The sequence below is a fragment of the Homarus americanus genome, unplaced genomic scaffold (assembly GCF_018991925.1).
Source record: "Homarus americanus isolate GMGI-L3 unplaced genomic scaffold, GMGI_Hamer_2.0 scaffold32871, whole genome shotgun sequence".
Taxonomy (NCBI): domain Eukaryota; kingdom Metazoa; phylum Arthropoda; class Malacostraca; order Decapoda; family Nephropidae; genus Homarus; species Homarus americanus.
The window spans coordinates 3,391,427-3,411,246 of NW_024748870.1; the positions used below are offsets into that span (position 1 = coordinate 3,391,427).

The following is a 19,820-nucleotide window of genomic DNA, read 5'->3' on the forward strand; positions in this document are numbered from 1 at the left end:
TGATGGTCAGTTCAAAACTGATAATATGTTACATAAATTTATTTGTCAGTGGCCCAAGGTTAAAAATGCTTTGAAAACCTTTGATCTAGATGTATGATAGTTATTTAGTGGGTCCCTTATTTTTTGACCTGACCTGACTAGTCACGTCACCCCCCTTCTCTTAAGCTCCTCTACATGTGTGTTGGTGTGGGGATTAGTGGATGACATCATTATGATCTGACCTCATGTTTTTTAGGTCACCCTGTATATTTAAGCCTCTCTGTCCATGTAATCCAGTTGCCTCTGAAGATGTCTTGAATAAAGACGGAAGCTAAGGTACTCCGTTGTTTCCATTTTCCCGTGTGATTTTATCAAGATATATATATATATATATATATATATATATATATATATATATATATATATATATATATATATATATATATATATATATATATATATATATATAATATATATATATATATATATATATATATATATATATATATATATTATATATATATATATATATATATATATATATATATATATATATATATATATATATATATATATATATATATATATATATATATATATATATATACAGTATTACCCCGCCTAACGCGGTTTCACTTAACGCGTTTTATCATATACGCGGTGCCTCGCCAGAGCTGAACTTTCACTTAACGCGGAATTTTTCATCATATACGCGGGAAGCGGCGCGGGCACGATGCGCACAAGGTCGCCCAGTCATCAAAACATTACCGAGTTCTTCACCCGCCACCCACCACAGCCGGCCCAAGTCAGTGATAGTGATAATTATAGTGAGGATATGGACTTATATGGCCTTTGAGGGGTTTGACAAATAGGCCCTGCAAGCCTCTGTGGTGGATAGTGATACAATTGATACAAGTGATACAGGTGAGGGCCAATAATCTGCCCTCTGCCTCGGAACCAACCCCCATCCCTGTGTGCCCAGCCATCTTTTCTACTAATGCAAGTGTTAAAAAACCTAATATTATTGATATTTCTCTTAATTATTAATTGTGTGTGCATACCATCATAAAGTTAAGATAAAATTTTTACTACAACATAGTTGTGTGTCGTCAAAAAGTGGAGTTTGGGGGTCGGGCCAGTCTCTATTGGAATTAATCCCATATGTTCTGTTGTTCACTTAACGCGGTTTTCACTTAACGCGGTACCCTGTGGGTCACTGTATATATATGTATATATATATATATATATATATATATACATATATATACAGTGACCCCTCCGTTAACGAACTCAATCCGTTCCAGAAGGTCGTTCGTTAACCGAAAAGTTCGTTAACCGAAACCATTGTTTCAATGGGTTTTTGGGTAACTGGTTCCAGCTCACCGAAAATTTCCTAAATTCAACAAAAATGGTAGAAAAGTTCACTTACTTTGAGGTGTGTATGTAGAAGGCTCCTGGATGATGATGATGGTGATGGGATTTAGAATGGGGGTGGAGGAGAAGGAAGAAGAGAAGGCATTGGGGTGGAAGAGAAGTCACCTCATGGCACCATTTCACCCATAAAATTTTAGCTCTCTGGTGTAATTCAAGATATTGTGAAGAGTGATTAAGTAATATATATATATATATATATATATATATATATATATATATATATATATATATATATATATATATATATATATATATATATATATATATATATATATATATATATATATATATATATATATATATATATATATATATACTTAATCACTCTTCACAATATTTTTCATACTTTTTTATTCCAAATGAGGGTAAAATGGTGTATAAAACCTTTTCCAGTACATGTTAGTTCCTGACCACATAATTTCATGTACTGTACAAGATAATAGAATGCTTGAAACACTTATTAAACAATCACAAATATTAGTGCATCTATCAGACCAGCAAGTTCTCTCTATTTTCTTAATCTAAGTGACATTTAAGAATGCAACCATACAATATTGTAATTACAAGTACAGAAGCACTTAAACCAAAGAAAGAAAAACATTAAAATGCAAAGGTGCATGATAAAATATAAATCTTTGAATAATTATGCAGTGTGAGAAAGTGAGAAAGCATAGTAAAAATAGCTATATATCATCACATCTATCACAGTAATTTTTCCAGGGGTCACCAAAACAAAGTGTTCTATTATATCAAATTTGTTTGCTTACAGGAAAACTGTGGGGCCTACCTCAGGTTTAAAGTTCATATCTACGGAAAACCGTCTTAGTGCTCTAGGTGTTGGGTATGCAATGTAAGCTTCATCACCAAATGCTGGCTCATGGATTGTGATGTCCTGTTCACAACGCTGTCCCAATTTACCAAATGGACAGTAACATTCAAATCCTCCAGGTTTGTTGACACAGCGACCAGTACCACACACACCTAAAGAATTGTAAATAAAAAAATATATATTAAGTGGTTGTAATCAAATGCAAATGGTTGAGGAAGCTTCAATACCCACACCTGGTAAAACAATGCAAAGTAGAAAAAACTGGGATTCCTACCCTCACTCTCAGCCCTGTGTTAGGTGAGTGCAACATGCAGTATATGGACTCGGATTTCTATGAATAAATCCGGACCCTTCAGGATAGGCAATAAATCTTCACCAGTGTACATAATTGGTTAGTATTAAATTCTACAACTATCAGGACCTGAAATCATGTGATCCTTATGTGAGAAAGTTATATGAGCAGTTGCAGTTAACTTCACTGCAGAAAATTTGTTTATTTCAGAATGAGGTGCACCAAGTCCAAAGCCTGCTCTGGAAATGGCAGAGATGGCTTCCGGTAAAAATATTTTCTGTCTCCAAAATTCTGTTTAAGCATAGCACTTTCTAGTACCCCATGGGCCAGCCACACGGTAACCATGCACATGCTGGCTGGGTGTGCACTCGCCATTGCTTCCTCCAGCACTGCTCCCACACACAGACATTCCTATTGGCCAGTCACGTAAAAGAAAAGTTGTCACTGGCTACCTTGTTACCCCTCACTCTCACCTCTCTGCATCACTAGTCTCTCTGCTTATGATTGTGTGTACAGTGCAAAATCTGCATATTATTGAATCATTGGTATGTACTTTATAAACATTTAATCATGCCAAGAGTGTTGCAAAAGAGTGGTAAGAGGATGGGAGAAAAGTATAAATGCATTGTTGTGAAAAGCTTGAAATCTTAGAAAAAAACAAAAAAGTAAGTACTGGTACAGTACTGAAGTGAATTTGTTACAGTACAGTACTGTTATGTGTAGTAGTGTGCAGTATTTTGTATTTGTGCGTGTACAGTATTACATAATTTGGGAATACAGTACAAGTCCTTTTATCCGAACTCCTCATAATTCCCATAATATTTAGGTTCATTTGGTAACAAGTTTATTAAAATCAAATTTTTAAATCATAAATTTTCCTGAAAAAAAAAAAAAAAATCCCACACACGACCTCAGATGAGTTAATGTATCCTCTCAAATTCTCAGTGCTTTGTTTACATGGCATGAACAGCTAACCAGCCACAGTCAGTCCAGCACCTGCCTGTCTTCATGTCTGGGAAGGACAAGGCACCCAGGAAAACCGTGTGACTGGAAGTGAAGCTCGACATTGTGAAGCGGCATGAGACTCCCCAGAGGCTGTGTGGGAGTCAAAATGATGTCTCTACTCCACCTTCAAGAGTCCCCTTAGCCTCAAAGGGGACGTGTATTGATGACCAGGCTTGTTCTTAGTGATGTGGCGAGTGTTGTTTACTTGTGTTGTAGTGCTAGAAGTATTCTATGATTTTTTTTTCAGTGATAACCATGGTTGTGCGACTGGCCAGGAACCTATTCTATTGAACACCATTTATAATGAACCTGATTTATGATATTTCGACCTGCAACTGGGTTTTCAGGAACCTAACCCCATCACAAACACTGTAGAGGTTTACCTATAACTGTTAAAATGCTTTATTTGTAATTCTAAGGATCTGATGATATGCTGTAGCATTTTTTATAATAAATAAAAAAATAAACAAAATAAATTCTTACCTGGATAGCAGGATTCGCCAGTGTCTTCACACAGCCCACCAGAGAACCCAGCTGGACATATACACTTATGACCCATTTCAGTGTATGCTTCTTGACACACTCCATTGTTTTGACATGGATTGCCAGCACAAGTTTCACAAGATGTTACTCTTACCTGTAGGAAGTTAATTCAAGTAAATTAGAAAACTTTTGAAAACCCTTACAAAATTCATAATTTAGTCCATTTGATTCTGTAGCCCTCAGGCCTCCTGATGGGTTTTCTCAATTTCACAAACTGAAATATATAAAGCAAGCAAAATTTCTGTTGGGTTGATATGACATGCAGGTCCAGAAACCCTAACTCTGACCATCAACCAGTTTCAGACAATACCAAAAGTCCTGTAACATAATCGAACAAACAAACTGGTTGGGTCAATATGTGCCAGTAGGAAAGTTTCATGCACCATGGCCTATGGCTATTCAACATGCTACTGTTTGAATTGTGGTAACAACCTCCATGTACAGTCACACCAAAATTAGAGATCTTTAAGAGTCAACCTGATGTCTTCTTGAGGAGGGTTCCTGATCAGTCCTCTGTCCCTTAGCAGTGACCTAAACAGCCAGTTCATATTGTGCATATAATAAAATGACCGTTGGCCTTGAGTAAATAAATGAACAAATAAATATTCATTAGATCATTACCTTATTTCTTGTGTCTCTCATTAAGTCTACAGTTACGGTGTTGCTGATCACTAGGCGACTTATACAGCCTCTGAATCCTGAAGAAAAGCCTGTCTGCTCATGAATTCTGCTGAAGTCTGGCACCCCACCTAAGTACATAAGCTCAACAAGGTCCAGGCCAATGAAGTGTCCTTCACTAAGGCCATGAACTGGTTTACTATTATCCACAATCATTTTTCCTGGAAGAAAACAAAAGTAAACACTTAAATATAATGATAGATATGGTACAGTCTTATATATGATAAACTTAGACAAGCATAATATTGTTAACCATAATAAAGAAATTAATTTCTAAATCTTAAATCAAATTAAATTTCAGCATTAAGTAGTATCACTCCTTGAAGCGAGAATACTATACTATATAACCAAATTCTATCTTGGAAGTTTTCGCACCCTTCAGAATCCAGTCTCCATAGATAAATGAGAGTTTCTCTGTCACTCCTGCAGTATGGTCATCTTTCTTATCTCAAATGCTACAGAGTCCAACTCACTCATAATTCTCTTTGCCTAAAGTGCTACTTAACCTTAAACACCATATGTACATCCAAAAATTTGATAAGTGTGGGCAGAGCCTGTCCCCTTTTTTTTTTTACCTTTTGACTACCCTCTTTAAACCTTAATTTTTTTTTGTCAGTAATTAAAAAATATAGGTAGGTGAACAAAGGAAAGCACATGGCCACAATGCCGCCCCCCCCAAGTATGTCATTGGTGTACAACACAAACCATCTTACTGCCTTCTGCTCATCCTTAAGCACAACAATTATATCTCTTAAAATAACCTCTTATAAAAACAATCTTGAGCTAATTACCATTACAACAATTATGCCACACGTGTAACTTTGAAGATACATTGCATTTCAATAACGGTAAGTGCTTTTACCTTCCTTTCGGTCTCTGGAGAGTTTCACAGTATGCCATTGATTGATTTCTAGGGGATACCTGGAGCGTATAATAGATGGCCCAGACCCAACATCAAAACGAAACTCTGCATGTCCTCCACTCATACCAAATGATACAAAGTCTCCATCTTCACGCCCGGCCCGTTGACTATTATACAGGATTAAACCTGAAAAGTTAGTTCCAAAGAAAAATTATTTGTGTGTAACAAGCTTTCAGCTAATCAGTGAGTAATGTTTCTTATACTGTATGGAATATGAGAATCAAAATTTCAATTTTTATTAGATTTTCTTTTAATATCTCATGTAATATGGATAATTCATAGATTAAAAAACCTATCACCAGTTTTTCATTGTTTTAACAGGAAACTGGAGAAGCATGAAAAGAATGTGCAAGGTATAAATATATATACAAACCATCTGCTGATTCCGGCTTGAACGAAATTTCCAGATCAAAAACGAGATAAGCCCTTGGCAGTGTTGGCAATGATAAATATGACGATTCTTCAAACCTAAAATGATAAGCAGAAGAAAGAATACATTCATTATTAACCAAAACCTTTCAAATTACAAAGAATTCCTAAAGGCAACAATGTATATGCCATACACAGAGGAAAATTACTGAATGTTTTTCTTACTTCTATACGTATACAGTACTGAGCAGAAAGGAGAAAATTTCATATACCCTGTATTCAGTGAGATCATAAATGAAAGCATCATCATCATAATAAAAATTGAATTTCTTATAGAATACAAATGTATGACAAATGAGTCAAATAAATATTCAATTGTGAAACTGTACAGTATTACCCCGCTTTACACGGTTTCACTTTCCGCGATTTCTCATTTACACGGTACCTTGCCAGAACCGGACTTTCACTTTCCGCGGTGCATCTACTCATCTACTCATATACACGGTGAAGTATAATTTTTTTTTTTAGCTCATAAAATTCTTACAAATTACCCAGCCAGACTATAATTTACATTGCTGGAATTCTTACAATATGATGATCATTTTGAATATAAACATCATGGATTTTGCATTAGACCTAAAAATTTTATATCTAATGTAATAATTTGGTTTACACAAAGCAAATATTTTATCGTTTGTGCAGAATATATGAAGTTTACATTCAAAATATTCCCTGACCTGCAAGGAATCCAGAAATGTCAATTATATTATTCTAACTTTAGTCTGAGTTATTATTTATTATTAAAAATGTAAATATACTATTTTTTCCCAAACCTTCTCTGGTAGGGAGGGAAGGTGGGGGGTGGGGAGGGAGGGAGGGAGGGAGGGAGGAGGAGGAGGGAGGGAGGGAGGGAGGAGGGAGGAGGGAGGGAGGGAGGGAGGGAGGGACCCAGCTAGGGCGGAGTATTTTGATTAACAGATAGTGTCCTTGAAGAATATTTCTTTGTTTATTTACTGAAGATATATGTTTTAGCTCATAAAATTCATACAAATTACCAGGCCAGAATATAATTTACATTGCTGGAATTCTTACAATATGATGATCAGTTTGAATATAAACATCATGGATTTTGCATTAGACATACAAATTTTAGATCTAATGTAATAATTTGGTTTACACAAAGCAAATATTTAATCTTTTGTGCAAAATATATGAAGGTTACATTCAAAATATTCCCTGACCTGCAAGGAATCCAGAAATGTCAATTATATTATCCTAACTTTAGTCTGAGGTATTATTTATTACTAAAAATAAAATCTAATGTTTTCACCCACACATTTCTCAGAGAGGTAGGAGCTAGTGAGCTGGGAAGAGGGGGGGGGGATTTGAGTCCATTATTTGAATGGACATTAACCTGGCGACTGTATTTCTCTTAAATATTAATTGTGTGAGCATACCATCATAAAATTTAGATGTTATTTTTACTACAAATAGGTATTGTGTCAGAAAAAGTGGAGTTTGGGGGTCGGGCCAGTCTCTATTGGAATTAATCCCATATGTTCTGTTGTTCACTTTACGCGGTTTTCACTTTCCGCGGTACCCTGTGGGTTCAATTGACGGCGTATGTAAAGTATGTAAATCGGGGTACTACTGTATCTAAAAAGCATCAGCATATAAAAACAACACTGGAGAAACACTGACATCCTCTACTCAGTTTACCTGGGAACAACTCCAGTAACAAGAAGAAGAGTTGGAATATCTGTACTTCTTTCTTCATTGCTGGCTGTGCAGATATAGAGACCTGCATCCTCTGTGTGCACCTCAGGGATGTCCAAGACAGCCTATGTAAAAATTCAGACAATATTAATACAATATACCGGATATATATATATATATATAAATATATATATATATATACAGTGATCCCTCGGTTAACGAAATTTCGGTTAACGAATTACCTTCCATAAGATTATTCACTTTCGGTTAACGAGCAAACCCTCGGTTATCGAATTCCTTATGAATTTTTCCCAACATGTTTTCGCCTGCATTTAGCTGCCCACCAGCTGTAGTATTAGTCCACCAATACAAAACAGTAAAAGTCCAAAAATCCGGATGCCAGAAATCCGGACCACCTGAGAATCCGGACTTTTCGAAAACTCTCAAACTTTTTAAATTTAGTGGGCTTTTGTGAGTATGTGCGCATGCGTGAGCACCACAGCTGCACAGCGACAACAAACGACCACTCGGTCGCCACTTTAAAACGAGCAATCAAACGGTGACAATGTATGTAATTTTGAGTCCTACTCTTTCCATTTACAGAGTACTGTACAAGCCCATAATAATGGCTCCTAAAGTAGATAAACTTTGTTGTGTGAAGAGAAAGAAGAACACGTTGAAATTGAGGGACAAACTTGAAATAATTAAGAAACTAGAACGTGGTGTGAGCAATACTGTTCTAATGGAAACATACGACATTGGAAAGTCTACAATTTATGATATAAAAAAGGCAAAGAATAAAATTCTAGAATTCACAGCTTCTTCTGAGCCTTACAATAAAATTGCTGAAAGAAAAAGTTTACATCGGCCAAAATTAGAAAATTTTGATGAAGTGTTGCACGAATGGTTTTTGTTAAAACAACCAGAAGGTATGGCAATTTCTGGGCCGATGCTTATTGCCAAAGCAAAGTCTTTTAAGTAGCAAATGAACATTGAATCAGAGTGCTCATTTAGTGATGGATGGCTTAGGAATTTCAAGACTTGTCATGGTATTAGACAGTTAGATATTGCTGTACCTGTTCATCTCTTCTTTATTCCTCCTTAAATTTGAATTTTAAAAGTACTGGCTGAGAATCCGGAAAATCCGAAAATCCGGACCGACCTAATCCCCAAGCAGTCCGGATTTTTGGACTTCTATAATCGGTTTTAGTGCTTAAATTCCTTACCATTTTAGTAAATATCAAGAAGGTTGTACTATTCAATAATTTAAAACGTTTTATATTAAATTTTTTAGTCATTTTAACAATTATTGAACATAATTGAAGTACAGGAAATTATTTTTTTGCGCGCCAAACAGCCACTCAACACACCAAGCTTGGCGTCAGTTTGTTTACCAGTTCAGAGGAAGGAACATCTTGTTTGAGACTCTTCAACATAAACACTTTTTTTCTGTGTTTCCAGTCAAATTATTGGTCATTTTGAAATATATTTTACATATTGAAAATATATAGTACAGTGCAGTGTTGATTTAAAGAAAATAATCTTGAATTACACCAAGTGAACTAAAATTTTATGGGTGAAATGGCAGCATGGGGTGACTTCTCTTCCAACCCCACTGCCTTCTCTTCTCCTCCACCCCCATTCTAATTCCCATCATCATCAACCAGGAGCCTTCTACATGCACACCTCAAAGTAAGTGTACTTTACTGCATTTATTTTTAGTTTGTATGTAATTTTCAGTGAGTTGGAACCAATTACAGTATATATATATATATATATATATATATATATATATATATACAGTATATCAGATTTGATGTAGGCCTAACAAGAGCTAATAGGAATAAGAGGTGACACTTTCATGTGTAAAGTGATGGAGGTGGGGCAGGGGGACTGGCCTTGCCTCATTTGTCAGTGTTTTTATTTACCTGTATTTATTACTATATATTCTCATAAGATCAGCCTCTTATGGTGTACTGGGTATGTTTTATCATAAATAATATAACATACAGCATTAAATACTAAAACAAAATGCAATACTGAATATAATTTAACTTCAAAATAAAACCACAAGCTGTACTGTATTCATACCTAATCTCTTCATTGACCCCCTCTGCTAACTGTAGCGTATAAAGAAATGTTTATTCTCTTTATGGTTTTGTCCTTATGAAGAGCATCTGGCATACAGGTCAATAAAAAATGGAAAAACATTAAAATAATTTTTTTAAATCCTGGTGTGATGGTAATACCTTGAGCAGTCTATAAGGAATTTTATAGCGATAATTGAAATGTTTAAAATTCTATATAAGATTAGTTAACCTCTCGACCCCTTGTGGGCTTGGGTAGCCCTGTCAATAGTCGTAGTAAAGTATTCATCAAGAAAAGTATCGCAAGAATAAAAAAAAAAATCACTTTAGAAATCAATTTGTGGTAGCTTTCTCCCTCTCGAGAAAATGATTGAGGGAATGAAGCATAGCTATTCAGTGGGCTTCCAGCTCTTATAAAGAGAGGAGGTCTGAAAATTACTGCCCAGCACCTCCTCGCCACTACTTGCGCTTGCTCTGTCATGCGTCTCATTGGCAAACATTTGTATGAAGGAGTGTACAATGTCAGGCATGTCATTTACGAAACAAACATACAACAGCGGGCCCAATACACTGCCCTGTGGTACCCTGCCACACAGATGATGATTTCATGCCATTAATCACCACACACTGCTTGCGGTCATGTAGAAAGTCTTCTATCCACGCTAGGACATTTAAAGCTGATGTACAGGCCCCTTCACTAGTGCGTTTACAGGGGCTTGTCAGGTTTTGTACAGTGTGGCAGCCCTGTGTTTGTTTATATTTGACAGAAGAAAACTCGCAATAGTAAACATACCATGGAATCAAAATAAAACAATATTAAAACAAATATCTCAATATAATGATTTGTGGAATGTTTATATGAAGAGCCCCTGTAAACTCACTAGTGAAGAGGACTGTACATGTTGTCCTTGCCTGATGGTAGAAATATCACAATGATGAACCAAATTTTAAAGCACCTATACTTAAAGCCAGATGCTCCCCGTAAGGTATGTATTTCATTTATATATATATATTTTTTTGCACATTCTGTATATAGAATGGTATGTGCATGTAACCGAGTAAAATAATAAAACAAACAAATAAATAAATCCACCCAAAATTATGAGTTGAAAAATAGCCATAACACATCATATAGCTAATTGGATGACAATAGTTTTGTCATCAAGTGTAGGGAACAGTTTGAAAATGCATGAGGAATACTGTACTTCATCATCAGGTAGGGAATGATTGTAAATTTCCCTGCTCAACCTGCTTGTGAGAGGGTCAATAAGTCAAATATAAAAGATTAACCAAAATATATAATGATAAAAAACTTACCTCTTGAATACGGGCTTTGACAGGTAATTCCCCTTCTTGTTTATTCCATGTGAATGACACAGGTGGAGAAAGCGATACACGACACTCCATCACTATCCCTAAACCAAAGGCCACAGATCTTGTTTCCACTGAACGTGGATGGTGACCATTAACAGGCGATGATATTATATCTGAAATATAAAAACGAGATATTCATTTTAGCAATTGATATCCTAATCAATTTAGCTCACAAAGAAAATTTCAAGTTGACAATTTTATTAAAGTACCGATTCAAGCACGTACTAAATCTAAGAAAAAATAATAACTTACCAGTGGCATCCATTCATTAAGTGCGGTGCAATGAAAAAGTGGAAAACATTAGTAATTTCTATTTGTACACACATTTTTACAGAAAAAAAATATTCTCAACATAAATGGAAAAAATGTTAAGTGATATGCAGTTTCATGGCCAATAGGCAAACTTTGTACTGACCATTACAAGCTTGGAACTATAGTCCAATATCAAAATTAAATTATTTAGTAACCCCAAATCACACAGACTGAATCATTCTTTCAGTAGATTCTATGAAAAGAAATGTCAAAACAGTTGTTCATGTTGGGTCTATTGAGTTCACCAAGTTACACTATAAGCAGATAATTTTTAAAATTTTTCCAGGGCGATTAAGTTTTATTTCAACTCACAGTACTGTACTGACTTTGGCTATTTTCATCTTCATTAGAGAGAAAATACTGTAACCAAGATGGGAAGGTGTTAGGAGTCAGGTTATAAAACCTATCCACTAAAATCTTTAAATCTGAATCAAAATTACTCAATTCTTTCTCTGAGGTCCTAAAGGACTTTGCCTCATGGCTTGTGCATTCCCAGGCTTAAGTAACAAGTCAAGCGGGATACAAATAATACAGTTCTTATAAATTTTTTAACCAAGGGCTACATCAGAAACGATGGATAAATCTTGAGTTACATTTATTATACAGGTGAAGGACAAAGACCACTCAGTAAGAGTTACTGTCCCATACACAGAGAAGGTAAATTATCTTGTAAAGGTATCTATCACTATATGAATGCTCACTGAGTAAATTCACTTATCTGAAAATTCTAATTTTACACCTCTCTCACAATCCAAAATTGATAATCACTTTACGTAGATGGTAAGGCCCCGAGTAAGTCTATGGTACTTCTCCTCACCCCTTATGGTAAGTTCTAACGGCCCTCACATAAGGTAATGTACCAACTATATAGTACAGTATTTTATTCAGCTTAGTAATTTGTTTTTTACTTTAATACTGTATTGTGGGATTTTTTGAGTTGTTCATGAACAAAATTATCTTTTTAGGTATAAAATTGTGTTTTTTGTTATTGTTTGTTAACCTTTTACTTTTTGGCACAATATTTGGGTTTTCTTCTCAGAGGGAAACTGAACTTTATTTCTTCTTTTTATTATGTTATTCACTATCCAAAAATTTGATATCCGAACCTAACCCATTCAGATAGCAAGGGATGCCTGTTTTGGTTTAGAGATGAAGTACTGATCTTGACATCCCATTTCATAATACTGTACAGGAGCCTCTCAATTTATGCGATAAATATGTTCTTGAAAATGGTCGTGTAAATAAAAAAAGCATAAACCAAACAATGTACCAGGTAAATAGTGGAGATTAGATTTCATTATTAATAAGACAGTACCCAATATTATACCAGTGAAAAACTACAGTATACATGTACAAGGGAACACTTTAATGAGTTTGGTGTTTGATCCATGTGCTTAACATTCATTCCATTCTTTCCATAATCAAACTTTGGGAACATGAGGTCTTAGATGCACCGATGAAGCTATCTTTTACACCATTCACACCTTTCAATGGTCAGCCTGCGTGGATAATGATAATAATTAAGTAAAACATTTTCCAAGAAAATACATACCAGTATATATTTTTGTAATGAAAAACATTAATCCTTAATCCTGCAGTTAAATATATAAAATCACATAATCTCAGATGTGCAGTCAGACTAAACAATATACAGTAGAAATCCAGTTATCTGGCACCTATGGGGATTGAGAGGTGTCGGATAAAAAGATTTTATGGTTAATTGAATCTCCCTTTTAGGCACCTTCAATAGATCTTACAATGCATAGTGCTACAAGCTGACTTTGCAAATTCGTGTCTCAGAGAAACGGGATTCTTTAACATTTATTCCACTCTATATAACTGATGTGGCTTAGGAATAAAGAAAATATAATATAAAACTAAGACTAAAAATATGAAGAGATGCGTGTGTATGTGTGGGAAGTGAATGTGTGTTGAGGTGGTGAGCTATAACTGCAACACCGATACACCAACCCAGCCGCCGTATTTATTGGTGCATGTAGTGAAACTATAAAGTTGTCCAAAAGTACATTAAAGTACTGTACTTTAATGCAGCTTATAAATAAACTAAAGTAAAGCCTCAAATAACGACGGTAATGTGTCCTCCAATAATGCAGTGTAAGGTGAATCATCATATCATGAATCATTAATTACCATTAAAATAAAGCAATAATAATGAGAAGTGTTCCAAAGTCTGACCTTTTCATATCTTTTGTGTGGCTTTTCACCCTCTTTTCCCTTAAAACAATAAAATGAATTAAAAATGCAAACTATAGTCCTTAAATAATGTTTATGAATGCACCTTATACAATATAAATCAATAATAACATGGTCACACAAGAGATGGGATGCCATTGTTGTTAGTGTTTGCACCCATAATGTCAGTTATCCATCTGAAACTGAAGAAAATAAGACCCTGGTTGTTGGTGTAGTAAAATTAATGTGGATAAATCATGTTGTTTTAATTACTGTAATGTTATTTAATGTACAGTAGAAGTAACCACTGACGGTGAAGAAAAAAGTGAGACTGTTAGCCAACATACAGGTATACGTGAGCACTCAGGGAAATGGCTTCACTTATCTAATTAAGAATATGTATAAAAAATTCATTATTGTTTATTTCTGAATATGTAATTGACTGATTTATTTTTTATACAGGGTATATGCAAAATGAACAATATAATTCATTAATAATACTGTACGTAGAATATTAACTCTTACGCCCCAGCAGCCTCTGTGCGCAAGGCATGTTTGTTTTTTATTTGTATAATACTGTACATATCGGGATTTAGTTATTATTTTTATGAAATTGTAATTAAATTAATTTTTTATTCATTATTATTTTTATGAAATTGTAATTAAATTAATTTTTTTATTCTATTTATGTTTTGAATACAAAGAAAATAATGGTGTAAATTGAATTGGGTCCTAAATTAACCAGGGTCATAAATATGACTCGTTGTTAGTAGAACCGTCGTTATCGGAGGCTTTACTGTATAATATAAAACTGCAAAATAAGAAAAGTGAAGAGCATGGGTGTGTATACGTGGGAAGTGCATGTGTGTGGAGGCAGTGGAATCCTGGGCTATAACAGCATGGCTGAGCTTTCTCCAGATGTGATGTCATGGCAGCCACACTACTGTGACTGCCTGAACTGTGTCCTGTTACCCAGAGAATGGTTTGATTGTGGAAGGTACTATTTTTTTTTTCATAAAATAAATGCTTTTATATTTTATGATATGCTATGTATCAATTTTATCGTTAATCATAGCAATAAATATGGTGCCGGTTGCATGGATACTGGATAACCAGGATTCTACTGTATATTTAATAAAGTTGTGAGCAAAAGGTAACTAATAGAGCAATAGAACTCATGGGTGTCATGAATTGTGTGCATAGATGCTGCTGGCCTGTGCTAACAGATGACATGCCCACCCATGCTGCCATGTATTGAGGGCAGAGGAAAATAAGAAATGAAATATTAAAGACATATTTGAAGGTCTTCTTACACTTGAGGTCATGGCCACAAGACAAAGAAGCCAGAAAATTGTCAGTTGTTAATTAATTATTGTACAATAACAACCTGCCAGAGAATGTTACAGTATGAGCAAGAAATATCAAAAGGAACTACTATAACTCTATAGGAGTAATTTAATCCCTATGAGTTGGATGCTTGTCCCAGAGACGGTGTTGGATCGCTGGTATGTCAGCTGTCTGTTTACTTATTTTACGCTTCATCTGGTTGGGTATCTAACAAGTAGGCCCAATACCTGTTTAATAATTACCGGGTACACAATATGAGATCAGATGACTGTAAACAAAAATAGCAAATTACACTTGGTTCTTCAAGTGAAGATCAAGAAAGACATACCTTGAATAGCTAGAGCATAGCTTCCTTCAAAGACACCATTAGCTGTTGTGACCGTACACCTGTAAACTCCACCATTGTCAGGCTGCACATTGAAAATCCTGAGGACGTTGTTCCAAGGCTGAGCATTAGAAGGTAGACCTGAGTTCATTCTTGACCAAGACAAAGCAGCATCCGACCCACCACGAACTTCACATGTGAACTCTACGTCATCGCCGATGCGAACATTTGAACGGCTAGGACGGATTTTAACCTCTACAGATTCAAGTCCTGTATTAATTAAAAAAATAATAAAAATCAAATATTTCAAAATAGTATAATTACAGAAAAACAAACATGCAATTTCTTTAATCTAATCTCAAAGCTAGATGGTGTATTTGTACAAAAACAATGTTAAGTAAGATTTAACCAAATTAATATCTCACTAATAAATAATGTAGATTTTTAAATTTAAGCATATTTCTAAAGATTATATAAAAAAAATTAGTACATAATTAACATAATATCAAAGACACAGCTAAATGGATTATTAAAAACTATACCTGCAAGTACACTCGTCAACGAAAGTCCTGTCCCCTAACTTGCCACTTAATGAACCCAGAGAATCAAAGACCTGTGAGGTCTCTTTAAATCTCTGGGTTCATGAAGAGCCAGGTGAGGCAATGGGAATTTTTTGTTGGCGAGTGTACATATGAATTTTGAACTTGAAGGTGAACTGACCGTACCTTCTGATTAATTCTGGGATATTCATTGCCAAAATATAAGAAAAATTTCTCCAATGACTATATTGTGCAGCCACTTACAAGTATTACTATCAAAGCAATATAACATGCAAGAATAAATTATCAACATTTCCTAGAAATATGAGCAAGCATGTGACACGTTCTTTAAATAATTATAAAATGGCTGATTAGAATTACATCTATAAAAAACCTACTGGTACTACATATGTGTTACCAGAGTTTTGTTTCGTTTGTGGTATTATGCATATGACAAAATTTTATGATATACCTGTAGGTGACAAATGTGATGTGGAAAGTATTGAAAATGTAAGTGATAAAATGGAATTTGTTATATGTTAATCAGTTTTTAAAAGAAGAGTGAAGCATATCAGGCTGTGTAGAAAATAGAGATGTCTAATGTGGCTTTGGTAGTTCAATATTTTCATGGATGGGGCAGCATGAAATGTGACAACCATGAGTATCTACAGAATGCTTTCCAGGAGGAAGGCAAAGTTAAAATCAAGGGATGATGGAGACACCTACAAGTTTTGCCATTACAGGTATCCCTCGAGATATGAATGGGTTAGGTTCCAGGAAAAACATTCTTGAATAGAAAAACATGATAAAAATAGGGTTCGGCTCCCCAATGAAAAACATACCCCCAAAACATGAATTCAGTTCACAAAAAAGAGAAAACTACCTAATTAACGATAAATAGTGCACAACTACAGGGTACTGTAATTTATGACCTAACATATTAAAACATGCATATATTATAAGCATTAAAAAAGGAGTATTTAATCTAGTAAGTAATAACTAGGGATGCACCGGAACTTAGTTCCGGACAGAACCTCAATTTTTATGGAGCTCCGGTTCCGGCCAAAACTTTAGAATCTCTACTAAACATCTTTACCTCCTTACGTTCACCTCAGCTGCTATTGAGGGAGACACTGAGTCATGTGTGAGGCAGCTGGGTGAGCTGACTTGAGTTTAAAACTAAACAAGTACTGGACGCGTCATCCTGATGGCTCTGTGTGACTGGTTGTCATGAAACATACCTGTCAAAGACTCGTGGCTTCCCAAAGATCGATTTTTTTTTAAAGTTATTATTTTTCCATGTACAGTACTGTATTACAAAACAACTTAAATGCTAAGCTTAATATATTTTAGGTGATATGACATACAGTTTTGGAAAAATACTATAAAAGGTGAATCTAACCTTGAAGCAGCATTGTTGTATTCCCATATAAAAAACACTGTAAGGTATTAAAAAGCTGTAAAGCATATAAAACAAAGTGGCCCACTTGAACTTCATTTCATGACTTTAGTTTTAGAAATTAGTTTAAAACCAAGACCAAGCCCAATAATATCATATTAGCTTTTCTGGGTGTCATGAAACTTATTTTTTGTTTTTGTTTAAGCAACACTTAAAGTTCCGGTTCCGACCGGATTTTTGTAAAGTTCTGGCAAGTTCCGGAACTTAATATTGTGGTTCCAGTGCATCCCTAGTAATAAACATAGAACCTTAATAAACATAACAAAAGTCATTTACTTAACCACCTTGTAAAGTTGCGAACTTGCGACAAAGATTTCGGTTTAAGAAACATAAATTAAGGCCTAAACTTGAGGGCCTAAGGCTACAGCCATATTAGCCTTGTGGTTAATCCGGACCTGCAGATAACACATTCACCGCCAGGATACCTTACATGGAATTCTGTACAGTACAGTACACACCTGCTGTAGAATTACTGATAGTTTTATTTCTTACCAGCATAAATTTAAGGGTGGAAGTACAGTACAGTATATCTGAAAGCAATATTTACATTGAGACCCTTAATGAATGAATAACACAAAGGTTTCATACAAAGTTTACTTACATCCGAGGCCAATTTAGCCTATATCGGTAAATGTGTTACCTGACATTGTCAAAGGTGACCGCCACCGGGTGTTGCAATGCTTCAAGGGGGAATCCCAGATTGAGTTCAGGTGATGTGAGTGTAAACCTCTGTGAGGTGACATCATGTGTACTGGATATAAGGAGTTTTTGTAGTGATGATTATGCCATTCCTTTGCTGTAACTTCACCAAGGAGGGCCACATTTTGTTTATTTCCCCAAACTTCTATTTGGTTTCATGTGAGATGAAGAGTCTGCTTATCGAACTTCATTATGAATATTCGGAAATTTTGTGTACGACCAATGAAGATGAATGCAAGTCTAACTGTTTCTACCAGTAAGGCAGTGACTGCGAAATGTAATTAAGAATTTGCCAAAAGAACAAGAGCGGAAGCAATAGATTACAATTAATATACACACAAGAAACCTAGAGTACCTATCATAACTGAATGCTGTTCTTGTATATTAAGGGCAATAAAAAATTAAAACATAAAAGTTGCTTATGCTCTACGATAAAATCAAACTAAAACCTTAAAAATAAAACCCACACAGCTTATGAGGAAAGTAATTATGATAATGGAATTTTCTCTACAGTACTTATATGCAGTAATGCAATATACAAACTGTACTTGTTTTGGAAAATTCTTAAATTAAACTAAAAGAAGCAAGCAGGAAAGCAAGATGTTGGCAAGCACTTGGAATTTGTTTGTATCAATAACAAGAATGTATCTCCTCTAATGGTTATAATAAGGTTGAACTACTGTCATGCAGGTTAGTGGCCATTTGCTGGGACTCACTTGTAACAGTGAGGGTGATGACGTCTGAGCTACGATATCCAGAGGGCGTGATGGCCTCGCACTGATACATGCCACTGTCTTCGGGTTGGACGTAAGGTAATCTGGAAGTGATTATTTTTCTTGTATATATATATATATATATATATATATATATATATATATATATATATATATATATATATATATATATATATATATATATATATATATATATATATATATATATATATATATATATATACAGTATATATATATAATCCCTACAGTAAATTAAGTGCATTAAATTCTCCCAGGGGTTCTTTTAATCACTAACAATGTTTACTGATAACTTATATGAAAATATATATTAGAAACAAATGCAGACTATACCTGAGGAGATTGCCATGTTCTATAGCACCGGGTGGGAGGCGACCTCTCATACGGGTCCATCTTACATCACTTGGGTTGATTCCTGAAGCTTCACAACGCAGCTCTGCTGTTTGACCAACATACATTACCATATTCTGCTGGAATGCTGCCAACAGGGGTTCCTCTGAAATAAAATGCATTTACATATTAACTTTTTTGTTGTGAAATATGAAAAAGCCAAGGCAGTATAAATAACCAAAAGAGGATCAGTTAATCAACACTGGTGATAAAGACATATTTTCATTAGTTTAAGAATTTCATTCATTTGTAAAGCAAGCCATGAGCAAATTGTAAGGAGCATCACTCTCATTCAGTAAATCAGCTACCATTGCAAAAATAATATAAATACAATCAACCTTAAAAATAAAATAAAAAAATAAATAATGCACCCAGTGGCACACTGTCCTAGGTGTAAGGGGATACACCTAACCCCTAGGTGCATTCTCATGTGGGGTGCCAAATTGATGGCAAACTCATCTAGTAAGCACTTTACTGTTTTATTTATTATCATAAAATTGTGACTTTTAAAAATTAAAATACGCATATTATCTACACAAGTACTGGGGAACTTTAGTACACTGCTGACTACATTTA

The 19,820-nt window shown here is 34.9% G+C and overlaps 1 protein-coding gene across 1 annotated transcript in view; it reads right to left on the reverse strand.

Annotated features, from left to right (window-relative positions):
- Positions 1-19,820, reverse strand: part of LOC121853164 (basement membrane-specific heparan sulfate proteoglycan core protein-like) — a 476,204-nt gene that overhangs the window by 28,262 nt on the left and 428,122 nt on the right. Inside the window, exons 94-103 of the mRNA XM_042347127.1 lie at positions 19,188-19,350; positions 18,819-18,919; positions 15,409-15,675; positions 11,172-11,341; positions 7,771-7,892; positions 6,056-6,150; positions 5,623-5,808; positions 4,704-4,921; positions 4,023-4,176; positions 2,201-2,394 (exon numbers count right to left, since the gene is read on the reverse strand). Of these exons, the coding sequence (XP_042203061.1) occupies positions 2,201-2,394; positions 4,023-4,176; positions 4,704-4,921; positions 5,623-5,808; positions 6,056-6,150; positions 7,771-7,892; positions 11,172-11,341; positions 15,409-15,675; positions 18,819-18,919; positions 19,188-19,350 (1,670 nt within the window). The remainder of the gene's footprint in view (positions 1-2,200; positions 2,395-4,022; positions 4,177-4,703; positions 4,922-5,622; positions 5,809-6,055; positions 6,151-7,770; positions 7,893-11,171; positions 11,342-15,408; positions 15,676-18,818; positions 18,920-19,187; positions 19,351-19,820) is intronic.